We start from the raw sequence: 15,470 nt of genomic DNA, 5'->3' as shown, positions 1-15,470 counted from the left end.
AGTACTGGCCGGATTTGTTCCTTAGTACATTAGAGTCTCACTTATCCAACATAAACGGCAGAATTTTGGATAAGCGAAAATGTTGGATAATAGGGAGGGATTAAGGAAAAGCCTATTAAGTGTCAAATTACATTATGATTTTACAAATTAAGCACCAAAACATCATGTTCTACAACAAATAAACAGAAAAAGTAGTTCAATACATTGTAATATTATGTAGTACAGTAGAGTCTCACTTATCCAACACTCGCTTATCCAACGTTCTGGATTATCCAACACATTTTTGTACTCAATGTTTTCAATACATCGTTATATTTTGGTGCTAAATTCGCAAATACAGTAATTACAACATAACATTACTGCGTATTGAACTATTTTTTCTGTCAAATTTGTTGTATAACATGATGTTTTGGTGCTTAATTTGTAAAATCATAACCTAATTTGATGTTGAATAGGCTTTTCCTTAATCCCTCATTATCCAACATATTCATTTATCCAACGTTCTGCCGGCCCATTTATGTTGGATAAGTGAGACTCTACTGTAATTACTTTATTTACCAAAGTCATAGTGTATTGAAAACATTGACCACAAAAACATTGACTACTAAAAGGCAGACTGCATTGGATAATACAGAACGTTGGAGAAGTGAAGTTTGGATAAGCGAGACTCTACTGTATATTTCATTGTGTAGGTCTTGAATCTGAAGAGAAATCTCCCTTTTTGTGAAAATGGAGGCCTGCAGAAAGATGTCAGCCTGCCAGAAAGGGAAGGACACAATGTTATTTTCAGGCAGGTTCTTGCCTTTGAGAGGGAACAACCATCTGTCTGAAAAGCACTTTTTTTCAAGTTTTAAAATCCTGCTTCAGTTTTGTAAAAAAAAGCTTCCCTTCTATCCATGCTTAGGATCCTATTTTCTGAAGTGAAACGTGTGCGTATTATTCAAGTCCCATTATATACAATAATATAATGAAACGTAACTTAAGCCAGGCCTGGTCAAACTTTGGCCATCTATCTAGGTGTTTTGGACTTCAACTCCCACCATTTCTAACAGCCTCAGGCCTCTTCCTTTTCCCCCTCAGCCGCTTAAGCGGCTGAGGGGGAAAAGGAAGAGGCCTGAGGCTGTTAGAAATGGTGGGAGTTGAAGTCCAAAACACCTAGATAGATGGCCAAAGTTTGACCAGGCCTGAGATAAACTCTTTGGACACTGTCTGGAATGAAGCTGGGACAAAGTAGAGACAAGCATCATCATAGAGGGAAGCTGTCTCTGGAGACCCACTTAAAAGGAAAAGTTACTTGAACAGTAAACAACAGTAAACAAAACAGTAAACAACAGTAAACAAAACAAGACAAAACAAATACACCATGAGTCAGTTGTAGTTCTGGAAAAATCTTAGGACCAGTTCTTTACAAATTGTAATGAATTTATATCCCACCTTTCTCTCAAAAGTGAGAACTGAGGCCCAGCTAACTGAGTTGAAAGGAATGAAGTTAAAAAGTTGAAATTGTGGAAGTTGAGAAGAAATTAAAAAATAATATTTTCAGAACTTTATTTATTTTATTTATTTTGTGTCAAAAGCATTGCATAACAAATACATTTTAAAATGATGAAAAAAAGGAAATCACAAGCAACCAAATAGTTTTACACCAAAAGCGGGCAACAGCAACCGCATTGTCCGTAGCTTTAAGCATTGGATGAATTTTTAGAACTTGAAAATTACAGATAGTAATAATAATAATAATAATAATAATAATAATAATAATAATAATAATAATAGCATTTCTTCTCAGCCTCTTCTCAAGGCTCATGGTACAGTATAGTTAAAGTACATAGATAAAAACATAAGACATATAGCCCTAGCATTGAAAAACATTAAAATCATTAATAATTTAACTATATATATCTATATATATAAAAGAGTGATGGCATCACGGCGACCCACAAAACAGCAAAACTACAGGCCCCCCAACCTCGAAATTTGACAACAACCCATCATCCACGCCTCTAGGTTGATACAACAAAAAGAAAAGAAAAATAAAGTCCTAATTAGAGAGAGAGAGGAATAATTGCTTTTATCCAATTGCTGCCAGTTAGAAGGCTAAGCTCCTCCAACTTGTTCTCCTAGCAACCCAATAAAAAATAATAAAAAACACTAAAAATAATTACTAAAAAATTAATACAATAAAATACTATAATAACAGAAAATAACTAAAAATAATACAAGAAAATAATAAAATATAATAAATAAAAGGATAACTTACAATAAAATTAATTTAAAAAAATACAAATAACATCAAATAAAAATTACACAACAATTTTTAACCAATACCACCACCACTTTGCCACAGCAACACGTGGCTGGGCACAGCTAGTATATATATATATATATACACACACACACACAAACAGAGGATTAAAACAGACACAGACAATGGCTTTATAGAACTTACTAGCGGTTGGATAAAATACTATGTGTGTGTGTAAATATATGTGGTGAAAATCATAATTATATATATATATACACACATGCACACGTACGCACACACATACATATACACACACAAAGGATTAAAACAGACACAGATAGTGGTTTTAGAGAACTCACAAACAGGTGGATAAAATACTGTGTTTGTGTATAAATATATGTGGTGAAAATCATAATTCTATATATATACACACCCACACGTATGCACAAGTGTATATACACACACACACGCACAGAATTAAAACAGACACAGACAGTGGTTTTAGGTGGATACGATATAATATATATATGACTCTGTGTGTGTGTGTGTGTGTGTGTGTATACACACACACAAATCATCATTAAAATCTTTTTGGTTTCTTTTAAGGAAAGATTTACCACACAATGTCATTTTATTTCCAATATATATTGTATAATGGGTTGCTGTGAGCATGTCGGGCTTTATGGCCATGTTCCAGAAGCATTCTGTCCTGACGTTTTGCCCACATCTATGGCAAGCATCCTCAGAGGTTGTGAGGTCTGTTGGAAACTGGGCAAGTGAGGTTTATATATCTGTGGAATTGTCCAGGGTGGGAGAAAGAAAGAAATTTTGTCTGCTTGAGGCAAGTTTGAATGTTGCAATTGGCCACCTTGATTAGCACTGAACGGCCTTTCAGCTTCAAAGCCTGGCTGCTTCCTGCCTGGGGGAATCCTTTGTTGGGAGGTGTTAGCTGGCCCTGATTGTTTCATGCCTGGAATTTCCCTGTTTTCTGAGTGTTGTTCTTTATTTACTGTCTTGCCTTTGACAACATATTGTATACCGCTATGTTATGCTGAATTAAATGATAAACAAAGGCGTTATTAAATACTAAAACCCTTTTGTGACCTTTGGCTCACTCTCTATATTTAGTTTTATATTTGTATGGAGGACTGTGAAAACAATAAGGATTTTGATTGTGATCTGTTTTTTTCCTGCTCAGTCATGTGTAAATAATACACTGGATCTTTCAAAATCTAAAAAAAAAAAAAAAAAATCCTCCAGGAGTGGTTTCTGAGGCCTCTTCTGCACAGCTGAATAAAATAACCCATAATGGGATCACCCAGTTCAAAGCGGATATTGTGGGATTTTTCTCACTTGATATTCTGGGTTATATGGCTGTGTGGAACGGCTCTGAGGTAAAGTTGCACTGGTTTTGTACCAAGCGCCTGCCTCCTTGTTCTGGGAAAGACAACGAATGGACACTCGCGACGTGGAACCACCACAGACGCCATCGGATTCAGAAGAAGCCCCTGGTCCTACTCATTCGAACAATACGGGGGCATCGGCTCCCATTTTGAACCCTGTAGCCGAGGGGCCTTCGGCCATTTTGAGCCAGGTATCCGAGCTGAAGCCTTTCATGAAAGATTTGGGAAGACCGTGAAGTAAACCTTGAGTATTTAGACTATGTAACCCAGGCATAGGCAAAGTTGGGCCTTGTGGGTGTTTTGGACTTCAACTCCCACCATTCCTAACAGCCTCAGGCCCTTTCCTTTTCCCCCTCAGCCGCTTAAGCGGCTGAGGGGGAAAAGGAAGGGGCCTGAGGCTGTTAGGAATGGTGGGAGTTGAAGTCCAAAACACCCGGAGGGCCCAACTTTGCCCAGGCCCGGTTAAAAACCAAGTATTATTAAAACTGAACCAAACTTAAGAAGTAACAAATCAAGGATGGAGAACTTCTGGGAACTGGACGATTACAAATGCGGCATTTTATATAATGCAAAAAGCATGCCCACTTTTATATCGACGAAATCGTGTTTCTTTGTGCTGCAGCTGTTAATTTTTCTACATCTTGAAAGAAACTCTGTGCAACAAATCCCGATTTCATTCTCTCGCAAACTAAGCCTTCTGATGTATCCTATCCACTGTTACAGGGATACGGTTGAAATAGGCAAGGACCATCTGGAGTGTGCTGAGTGATGTTTTAGATAGACATCATTAGCCGTTGCCCTTGATAGATGACAATATCAAGCATAACGTTTCTGAGGTATAATGTCATTAGTTTTGGTAATAACATTTGGCCTTCACGGATGGTTGGATGCAATTAATATTAGTATGTGAATATTAAACAATGTGTCCCTTTTTTTTTCTTTTCCTGCTCAGCCAACGAGTCCCAAATTTGGAAAAGCAGACTCATACGAAAAACTGGAAAAACTAGGGGAAGGTTCATATGCCACAGTATATAAAGGCAAAAGCAAGTAAGTATTTTTTTTAAATGCAAACATATTTAAGATTCTATGGTGTGTTGTCAATAATGGTTTGGCTCAGTTTAAATAGATAAAATAACTGGCAAAAGTAAACACTGTATTTATTCTATTCTAAGAAACATCTCTCCCCCCCCCCCATATAAACATTTCTAAAACTGAGGTTCATCTTAGAATTGAGGGTGTGGGTGGTACTGAAATTAGTGTGCATATTACAATCAATCGATGGCATCTTAGAATCAAAGAATACAGTTATCAGTAGAAAATAATAACTATTAGATGGTTAATAATCAAGAATTTCTTATTAGCATTAACTTGGAAACAGTAGGTGATCGAACCATAGAGTTGGAAGAGACCTCATGGGCCATCCAGTCCAACCCCCTACCAACAAGCAGGAAAATTGCATTTGAAGCACCCCCGACAGATGGTCATCCAGCCTCTGTTTAAAAGCCTCCAGAAAGAAGCTTCCACCACACTCCGGGTCAGAGAGTTCCACTGCCGAACAGCTCTCACAGTTAGGAAGTTCTTCCTAGTGTTCAGGTGGAATCTCCTTTCCTGTAGTTTGAAGCCATTGTTCCGCTTCCTAGTCTCCAGGGCAGCAGAAAACAAGCTTGCTCCCTCCTCTCTTTGACTTCCCCTCACATATTTATACATGGCTATCATGTCTCTTCTCAGCCTTCTCTTCTGCAGGCTAAACATGTCCAGCTCTTTCAGCCGCTCCTCATAGAGTTTCTTTTCCAGACCCTTGGTCATTTTAGTTGCCCTCCTCTGGACACATTCCAGCTTGTCAACATCTTCCTTCAATTCAGGTGCCCAGAATTGGACACAGTGTGATTCCAGGTGTGGTCTAACCCAGACAGAATAGAGGGGTAGCATGACTTCCCTGTATCTAGACACTATAATCCTATTTATGCAAGCCAAGATGCCATTGGCTTTTTTAGCCACATCACATTGTAGGCTCATGTTTAACTTGTCCACGAGGACTCCAAGATCTTTTTGACACGTACTGCTTCTGAGCCAGGCGTCCCCCATTCTGTATCTTTGTATTTCATTTTTTCTACCTAAGCGGAGTATCTTGCATTTGTCCCCATTGAACATCATTTTATTAGTTTTGTCCCATCTCTCTAATCCATTAAGATCGTTTTGAATTCTGCTCCTGATATTAGGTATGTTGTTCCAATACAGTAATAGTGTCATATGATCCTGTGAGTTTGTAATACAATAGGTTAGATTATTGAACCAGTCAACTTTCAATGTCAGTACTTATGGTTCCAGACCTGCTTGTGATCATCATAACTTTCCTTGGCACACATGGATTTTTAAACATCTTTTAGCTGATGATGAAGAAAGCAGTGGAGCTTCAAAAGTTTGCATAAAATGTTTCGTGTGTTTGGTTGGCCAATAAAGGTATAGCTCTTTTCTAGATTTTGTTTTCCTTTAATTAGGGTAGCCACCTTAAAATGTGAAGACATTACAAGTTTACAGTATACCAGCTTTTTCAAATCTGTGTGACTAAAGAAGGTTTTAAGGGGCAAGGAAAGATGTGTCATGTTTCTGGAAATGCATTCCAAGTTTATGGATCATCAGAGTAGAGAAGCTGGGTTTGTTTTCAAGGAACATGAAACATTTCACTGACTAAAGCGGGGAAATTAAGGATGTTGGGCAGGATAGTATGGAAAACAAGGCAAAGGATTAGGGTTGGGCATTGCTATAGAGAATCTGGGTATAAGAAAAAGTGTATGTTGTTTTGGACAGGTTTAAGGAGGTGCATTTTATGGTGTTTAAAAGAGTTTAAACATAGTGTTGAATTATAATGGAGGCAAAAGCTTTCGGTGGGATGGTAGCGTGTTTGCTGATGTTTGATTACAGAAAGGGGGAAGGAAAAATTGAAGTAGTCAGGATAGCAGAGACTTCATATTATAATGTCTTAATTACATTAACTAATCTACACATTACAAAAGTGTACTCTTTCTTCTCGTGTTCTTTCTATTCATTTTTAAAACTGCCATTCAATAACCCAAGGCTCACAATACACAGATTAAGATACTTTTCTAGGTGGTAGCAAAAAAGGTATGATTACCATCCAGATAGATGAATGAGGAGATTTAATAGGCTGTGCAGCTAATTTTCAGCATATCAAATTTCTCTCTTTCGGCTGTAAGGAAATGCTGTGATGGCCACATCTGCTCATTTCAGGAGGCATGAGAGGATTTAGAATTGCATCAGTGGAAACAGCTGGAAAAGCAAAACTGCATACAGATGTTGTTTTTAGCTGAGCTAGTTTATTTCCTGCAGTCTGAAAATGTGATAAAAAACTTTGCATTTCATGTTAAAAGCTTGCTTTAAACTTCATGAGAAAAAGAGCAGCGATTGAATGGGCTGTTGATTTCCAAATTAAGTGTATATATATATATATATATATATATATATATATATATATATATATGTGTGTGTGTGTGTGTATAATATATTTAAAAAAATCAAAGTTTAAATATGAAAATTTAGTCCAGTTGCATGTGCCCATGTCTAGTATTCTGTTAATGTATTTCACAACAGCATGTTCTCTCTGGTCCTACTTAACTGGATAGTTTCTCAGACTTCCAGTGGAGATTTATAGAATACGATTTATAGGATTCTTTTGGTGGAATGACACACTCCAGCTAAATCCTTCAAAATTGTTTAACTATCTTGTTTCCTAATTTAGTAGTTTGTAGGATATATTTGCTGATAACAGGAAACAATTACATAAAATGTTTAGTTTTGGAATAAGTAATTGTCTATTTCAGTATAAGCCATCAAGCAGTGTGTTATGAATATGTATTGTATGCAGAAAAATATTACTGGAGACAGACTCTTTTCTATACTAAAAAAACAAACAAAATACCAAACAAAAAGAAAGCTATGTAAATAAACGTTGAATTTTCTGCTAATGTGGAAATGTCAAAACTGCTAGACTGGTGTTTCTTTGGGGGAAGAAAGTGGTATTCTTAATAGGCAGAAAATAAATGTTTTCACATAAAAAGGGTTACTATCAAAATGCTGTTTAAACCCTAACTTCTGTTGTGTTTTTTCTTGCTCCAGAGTAAATGGGAAGCTGGTGGCATTAAAGGTGATAAGACTTCAAGAAGAGGAAGGCACACCATTCACTGCCATCAGAGAAGGTAACTTGCTTCCTTCCTGGGTTTCTCTTCCCCTTTTATAATTGTAGCATGTGTCCTCTTTTCGCATTCTTGTTGATGCTGAACTTTACGTTTCTTAAATTATATGGTTATGTTCCCTTTAGGAGGAGAATTGCTACTTAAAAATGAAAAACGACTTTGTTGTGTGGGAGTTCACATGAAATAAAACAAATTGTTCTTTTTTTGCTGGCTTATGTAATAACTGGTATCAGATATACATAGCGCTGTACAGTATATGCATTTGTTAATGCAAGAAATGCTAGTGGGAGTTCGCATTCATGGTATTATGTTAACAATTGCTTGCTGTGAAGTACCTCAATCAAGGATGAATTTGACTTGGCTGAAGTCCATGAATGCTAGCTCGTGCATTAAACAAAGTTGCTTATAATATGGAAAAATACACAAACTGTCAAGAGATAATTTGTGAATAATTTCAGAAATACTGTGTTGCTTGTCAGAAGTATTTCTGTTCAGTTGTCCCTAGTTTGCAAGATTTCAAATCCCATACAGGTCTTGTGCCAAATCCAGTGTAATTCCCAAGTAAGCCATTGAAATAAATGGGACAATCAGAGATACTGAATAACAAATAATTAATTTCAGTGGGTTGACAGTAGTTGGGATTGAATTTAGCACTGTATTTAACTCCAATAGTCATGGAAGCTAATTTTTTCTGTCATGGAAGGATGGACCCTTGATATCTTAGACCCAGCTGCACATTACAGAAAAACATGTAATAAAACATCAATGGGAAAACAAGTTTTGCCGGGTGTAGAACCATGTTAATGGAAATGGTGTGTGTGTGTGTGTGTGTGTGTGTGTGTAGTTTTTCAATGTACTGTAGTTTTTATTGTCTTTTAATGTTATACTTTATTACAAAAATACTTTATTGCTTAAAAAATTATATTGATGTTTACATGCTTTTGCTCTGTTTTTAATTTGTATTGTGTCATGTATGCTGTTAGCCTCTTTTGGTCCCTATATTGGGATAAAGGTGGGATAAAAATAATGTTAATAAATATTGTAGTATTACTGGTTGGTGGCTGTCATTAAAATATATATAATTATGCAGCATCCACTGCCCACCTGTGAGGATCTAGGTGCTATATTATACCCGAGGCCCCTTCCACACAGCTGTATAAAAGGCACATTGAACTGGATTATATGGCAGTGTGGACTCAGATATTTTAGTTCAAAGCAGATATTATGGATTATATCTGCCTTGATATTCTTGGTTATATGGCCCTGAGGCCCCTCCCACACAGAATCCTACATTATCTGCTTTGAAGTGGGATACAGTATATGGCAGTGTGTGGACTCAGATAGCCCAGTTCAAAGCAGATATTGTGGGTTATTCTTCTTTGATATTCTGGGTTATATGTCTGTGTGGAAGGGCTGTTAGATTGTCCCTCAAAAAAGCATTGAGGAGAGCAAACACAAAAGATACTAGAGAGCCTCTTGATTACAGGTGGTATGAGGTCTTCATTATGGCTCTCAAAGGCCAGAGTATAGAGCACTTGGCCACCACACCATTCTGCCTGTTTTTAAATTATTTTCAAACTTCCTATTGCTTTTTTCAAAATTCCAGCCGTAAATCATTATAAACCTTCTAAATTTCTACAACTAGATATAATCTCCCATAGTCCTAGTATAATTTTATTAATGGACTTAAACATACTATTCTTGTTTTTTTCATGTTTGATTGTAGGTACATTTGGTCACCTTATGAGTGTGACAGAATCATTAATACATTATTTAGGAGACTTCAAACATGAATTTAACTAGTATTTTATCCAAATTACATAGTGTTTGACAATGTTTGCATGGTTGTAATTCCTTAGAATGCAGTTCCTGGAATTCAATTTTATATCATCTTTGAAAGCATTGTAATTTGGAATAATGTGCCTAGGTTTTAATGATGTATCATACAAAACCTCTTTTACCATGAAAAAAGTGTAAAGTGTCCTGTCAACTATTTTGTATATGAAAACAAATTTGCTCTTTGGTAATTATTATTCTGCTGGGCATATTGAAAAGGTCTACATTTGTGAAACTTTAACTTGACTTCTCATCACATACGTAATACCACATGTGACATACGTAATACCACATGTGTATATAGGTGTGTATGAATCCCTTCTCCAAATTAATGTTCAGCACTGTGAACTTGACCTTCAATCTTCTGTTGTACAAGCTTTGTTTCTTTAATTTTTCTAGTCATATTTTAATTGTTGAAATGTTATGGCATTGAAAAAAACAAGAACATCCCAAAGTCAACAAACATGCATCTAGAATCAAGATAAACAATAAGGGCATTTATTCTAATTTTAGACTCTTGCATCATATGCTAGGATGGTTGCTCAAAAGTCATTGGGGAATTGAATTAAAACAACCATCTGTTTATCTTTACATTTGCTGTGAGGACAGAAAAGCCATTTCAAATTAGCATTACATAAATGATTTTGCTTATAAAATTCTAGGTGTGCCTTGTATAACTTTGGGGAAAATAATATAACCATTAATATCATATTAAATGGGATAGATGTGCTGTGATTGTTAATGTGGTTTCTGTGTTGATTGTGCTATTTCATTTCTCACTTGGTTTGTTCAACATCTGAGACTTTTAGGTGTATGGGAGGGATATCTACTTCCAGCTGTTACTAACAGCAGCCATCACAACCAACATAAAATTATGCTTGAAAGCTGCTCACAGACTGCTTCAAAACTGAACAGCCTTCTGCTCTAAATGGGATAGAGAACAGTGTCTCTCTTTTTAATCTTATGGAGTATTAAGAATAATGTGGAAGGAGACAGTCACTACAGTGATCACTGACATTTTGAATCGTGACCAAACTAATAACCAGTCCAGCTGTTAGAGGCTGGATGTTACAATATCCTTTTAGCAGACACTTGCCTATTTCCTTGTAGCTGTCTTCTGAACCAACTACAATTTCTGAAGACTCTTCAAAGACAACCCTTTGTAGAATGCATTACAAAAAGAAATCTAACTTGCATATATATAAGGCCCGTTATTGTGGTTATGTGTGACCACCAAAAATGAAGCTGTTGATGGACCTGTTTCTTCTGGCCAACATCTCTTGTAGTTATAGCTCTCATCTCAATATCCAAATATTAAAGAAAGGTACAGTATGGGTGATGCCTGGCTCAACAACAGTCCATGTGAAAAAGAGTCTTTGTGGACAACAAGGTGAACATGAGCCAACAATGTGATACAGCAGCTAAAAAAGCTAATGGGATTTTGGGCTGCATCAAAAGGAATATAATGTCTAGATCGAGGCCCAAAGTTTGGAAACCACTGTTTTAAACAGAGACTCGATGGCCATCTGCAAAGGTACTTTGATTGTGATTTTCCTGCAATGCAGTGGGTTGGACTGGATGGCCCATGTGGTCTCTTCCAGCTCTATTATGCTATAATTCTAATCTGTGATTACAGGACCTCCACCTTTGTAGGAAAATATAACTCCCATCGAAAATAGGTTGCTTAGCTCATTTGGTTTCAGGCAATGTCTTGCAGGATTAATCCCCAGTAGGTATCAATTTAGTATTAATTGAGGATATATAGTTGCATGCCCTCTGCCTGTTTGTGTCACTGCAAGACACTTAAACCAAGATGGTAAATTCCAGATATTTTTCATAACCTAAGAATGACATATTTTAGTGCAGTGAAAGAAGGAACTTTTCAACAACCATTTAAAAGCTAGATCCAATGTGATTTTCTGTAAAGAAATCATTGTACTTCCTTTTACTATTTTGCCCAAGCTCTTTCACTATTTTCCATCACCAAACATGGACAAGGATCAAGCATTCACTTGGTTGGCTTCATATGACCAAGCATCCTATCCACATCAGCAGGTTGTACAAAATGAAACATGAATCACAATTAGGCAAATAGATGTGACATCTTAAATTGCAGTGGATATGAATGATTTAGTAACTATATTTTAGTTGTGAAGTGTCTAATAACTGTCACTGTTCCTCCAGCCTGTGTCTTCATGACATAGTGGACTGCCTAGGAACTAGGAAGTTTCCATTTCAGATATCTTGTTCCTAGGTGTGGCCTTAGGCAAGTCTCAAATGAGAATCCATCTTTTAACTTCCCCCTAGTCCCAGCCTGTAGTATGGTTATAATAAATACCGCCCTGCCTTAAAGTGTGCCTGTAAATAATAAATATTACATTATAACGTATTCTACTAAATGCTTTAAGCAATCCAAGGCACTATATAAATGTGAACTATATGTTATATTGTTTGGGATTTCTTTTCATAGAAATAGTTTTCTTTTTTATATCAAAATGTTTAACTATTTATTAACATTGAAGTAATCTGGTGATGGGTAGGCTACCTTCAATCATTCCAGTGTGAAAGAAAGGCTTTTGGAAAAGGACAGAGAATATATCGTATGTACACTCTTTCAAAGCTATAGTGATGAGGACTCTTAATAACAGATTGGGATGAAGGGAGCAAGCAGTCAGTCTGTGGTGAGTTCAATGTGTTATTCAAGCTTTAATGACCTATTTGAGGTTTTCAACAGAAAGTAATGACCACTAAGAGGAGCTAAAAGGCCTGGGGAGATACCTAAACAACAAAGAATAGAAAAACCTATAAATACTATAACAGCTTGTAGTTTTCTTCTGTCTGTTACATACATTGTGTTTTGCACTGTGTCAGTTTGCACTGAGGCAGAAAGGCAGACTCATAATTTACATCTGAGACTTTCATCATGGCCCTGGAATTATGCACACTATTGCAAGAATGTTACTGCCTTTTCCATGGCTAGTGGCTATTTATGCATATGTTAACTAAGTTCACTGTTTAATTGTATCTGAAATCAGCTCTAAATTAGTCTAAATCAGTGTAAACCTCAATTAAAAATGAACAACTGTTAGAATTCATTACACGTAATACATGCCAGTATTATTCTTATCCACAATCAGTTAGGAAAGAGCAAGTGACCTGTATAGAACTGGCACTTGATCCTACAACCTAGTCCCATTCCTTTATCACAGTTTCGGAATTGGAAGCATAGCATCTGAGTGTTGCAGCCTAGTCTTATTGTGTCCCACCATAGATATTCTCTGAAGAAGTGGGGGAGGGAGTATGCATGTTAATCTAATTTTCTATATTTCTACTTGTTCACTTTGTTCTGACTTATACGTGCTGTTTTCACTTCTTAAATATGGTCATTTATTGACTGCAATAATTGCTTATATAGTACATCAGACTCTTTCCCCTAAACAGTAGAGAGCTGGTTGGGAAGCTGAAACTTTTTAGTCACCTAGCGCTCACACAAAGACAGGAAGCAGACAGACATTTGCAGTTTCTCTCCTCTTTCCCTTGTATGCTTTCCTTCGGTGAACAGCTTTTTTGCGGGGGCAGTCACACAGCTTCCAACTGTCCAGATTTCTGTGAATTCTTGAACTAGATGGTGCTTGAAGTCCCTTCTAGCTCAGTGATTCTGTGAAATAATAGGACCCCATATATGTGTCAGGACCCAGGCTGCAAAGGCACCAATAACCAAACACAGAGGCCAGAATCTAACTAATATCTTTATTGAAGGAATATATAAAGTTAATAAAAGCAAGTATATGAAATTGTCCAAAAGCAGACCTTTCAGGAAAGGTCTCAATTAGCCCAAAAAAGCGATGTCCAATATGAAATATTAAGGTCCAAAGTTGTAATCCAATAACCGAAACACTCACTTTGCCAGGCAAAGTGAGGGGAGATGACAAGGTCCTTTAGTCCATAAACTTGAGCAAGGCTAGGAAATAACTTGATACTTGAAACAAGGCTTAAAACGTGGAACAAGGTAACAAGGAACAAGAACAAGGTCCGTGGAAGAACTTGGTAAAATCCGTGATACAAGGCAATGTTTAGTCCTGGGAAACAAGCAAGGTCCGTAGGTAAACAAAGGCAAAAACAGGAGCGAAGGCTGGAAAGCAGGGCAAGGCTTGAGCAGGAGCGAGGCTTGAAACGGAGCGCGCTGTCCAGACACAACTCGCTCCGGAGGTTGACGAATTGACTCCGCGAAGTTACTTCGCGGGTAAATCACCTATATAGAGTCTAACTTTCCCGCCGAAACAGTTCTCTGGGAACCAGAAACGAAAGCTAATCTTTGAGACCAGATGTTTGACTCCTTAAGGATTCTCACGAAAAAGGAGACTTAATTGGCTGAATTCTTGGCTGCTATCCTCGCACTCCTGCGCGAAGCAGCTTCCAAACCTCTCTGTTGTTTACAAAACTCATGGCGGGAGAACACAGGAGAAGTGGGCTCCGGATTTGTTTGACATACTTCTGGGTCACAACTTTCTTGCAGGTGCAAGGTTCCCAGATCTGCCTGGGAAAGATCTGGCTGAGAAAATTCCAGTTCAGACTGGGAAGGTAAAAAACCCAAGTTTTCTTCATCATCAGGCATTACAGTGTCATAAGCAGGACTACAAGGCCCATGAGTCATCACACTATCCCCCTCCTCAGGGCCCCTCCCAAACTGGGACTCTCTCCCCGAAGCGCGAGGCCGTGGTTTGGTGGGATAGGTCTGATGAAAGCGACGGGTTAGATCAGGAGCGTGAACTGTGGAGGCGTCTTCCCAAGAGCGCTCCTCAGGGCCAAAACCCACCCAGTCAATGAGATATTGCAGGCGGCGGCGGTGAAAGCGAGAATCTAAAATGTCCTCAACCTCGAACTCCTCCTCCCCATTCATCAAAACAGGAGGGGGAGCCGGTTGATCTGTATCAGGACGCACACCATCCGCCGGAAGGAGCAGGGAACGGTGAAACACTGGGTGGATGCGCATTGAACGCGGAAGTTGGAGTTTGAAAGTCACGGGGTTTAATTGCGCCACCACTGGATAAGGGCCAATGAAACGGGCATCTAACTTCCGGCAAGGGCGGTGGGAGGGCAGAAAGCGAGTGGACAGGAAAACCCGATCTCCTACCTTGATTTCGGGGCCCGGCTGGCGATGTTTGTCAGCGTGGCGTTTATAGTCCTCCTTGGCTTGGTCCAGTTGCTGGAGCAAAAGTTGTTGTACCGCTGTGAGTTCCTGCAGCCAATCCTCTGCTGCGGGAACTTCTGAAGTTTCAATGACAGGGGGAAAGAAACGTGGGTGGAAGCCGTAGTTTGCAAAGAACGGCGTTTCTTTTGTAGAAGCTTGAACTCCATTGTTATAAGCAAACTCTGACAGTGGTAACAGAGAAGCCCAATTGTCCTGTTGGTAGTTTACATAACAGCGAAGATACTGCTCCAAGGTGGCATTGGTGCGCTCCGTTTGCCCATCTGTTTGAGGATGATGAGCTGAAGATAAGCGAGAGTCTATGCCCAATAGTTTTTGTAGTGCCTTCCAAAAACGAGAGGTGAATTGAGATCCACGGTCTGAGACTAAACTCTTGGGCAATCCATGTAGTCTAAAAACATGTTGAAGGAATAGATCTGCAGTCTCTTTGGCCGTGGGGAGACCTTCACAGGGTATGAAATGGGCTAACTTGGTGAAAAGGTCCACCACCACTAGGATCGTGGTGAATCCACAGGAAGGTGGTAGGTCAGTGATGAAATCCGCAGAAATGATTTCCCATGGGCGAG

General features: G+C 38.2%; 1 protein-coding gene across 7 annotated transcripts in view; it reads left to right on the top strand.

Annotated features, from left to right (window-relative positions):
* The window catches only part of cdk14 (cyclin dependent kinase 14), a 281,590-nt gene that overhangs the window by 87,571 nt on the left and 178,549 nt on the right, over nucleotides 1–15,470 (top strand). For 6 of the 7 annotated variants that reach the window (XR_009999670.1, XM_062957395.1, XM_062957398.1 and 3 more), the window contains 2 exons: nucleotides 4,601–4,695; nucleotides 7,783–7,862. Coding sequence is in view for 6 of the 7 variants with exons in the window: in XM_062957395.1 (XP_062813465.1) it covers nucleotides 4,601–4,695; nucleotides 7,783–7,862 (175 nt within the window). In the remaining variant the exon portion in view is untranslated. Of the gene's footprint in view, nucleotides 1–3,666; nucleotides 3,840–4,600; nucleotides 4,696–7,782; nucleotides 7,863–15,470 lie in introns of those variants that run through there. The other variant, XM_062957400.1, reaches the window with a different exon arrangement.

Source organism: Anolis carolinensis, chromosome 6, assembly GCF_035594765.1.
Source record: "Anolis carolinensis isolate JA03-04 chromosome 6, rAnoCar3.1.pri, whole genome shotgun sequence".
Classification (NCBI taxonomy): Eukaryota; Metazoa; Chordata; class Lepidosauria; order Squamata; family Dactyloidae; genus Anolis; species Anolis carolinensis.
Note: the sequence above shows the minus strand (reverse complement) of the source record. Positions and strands in the feature narration are given on the sequence as shown.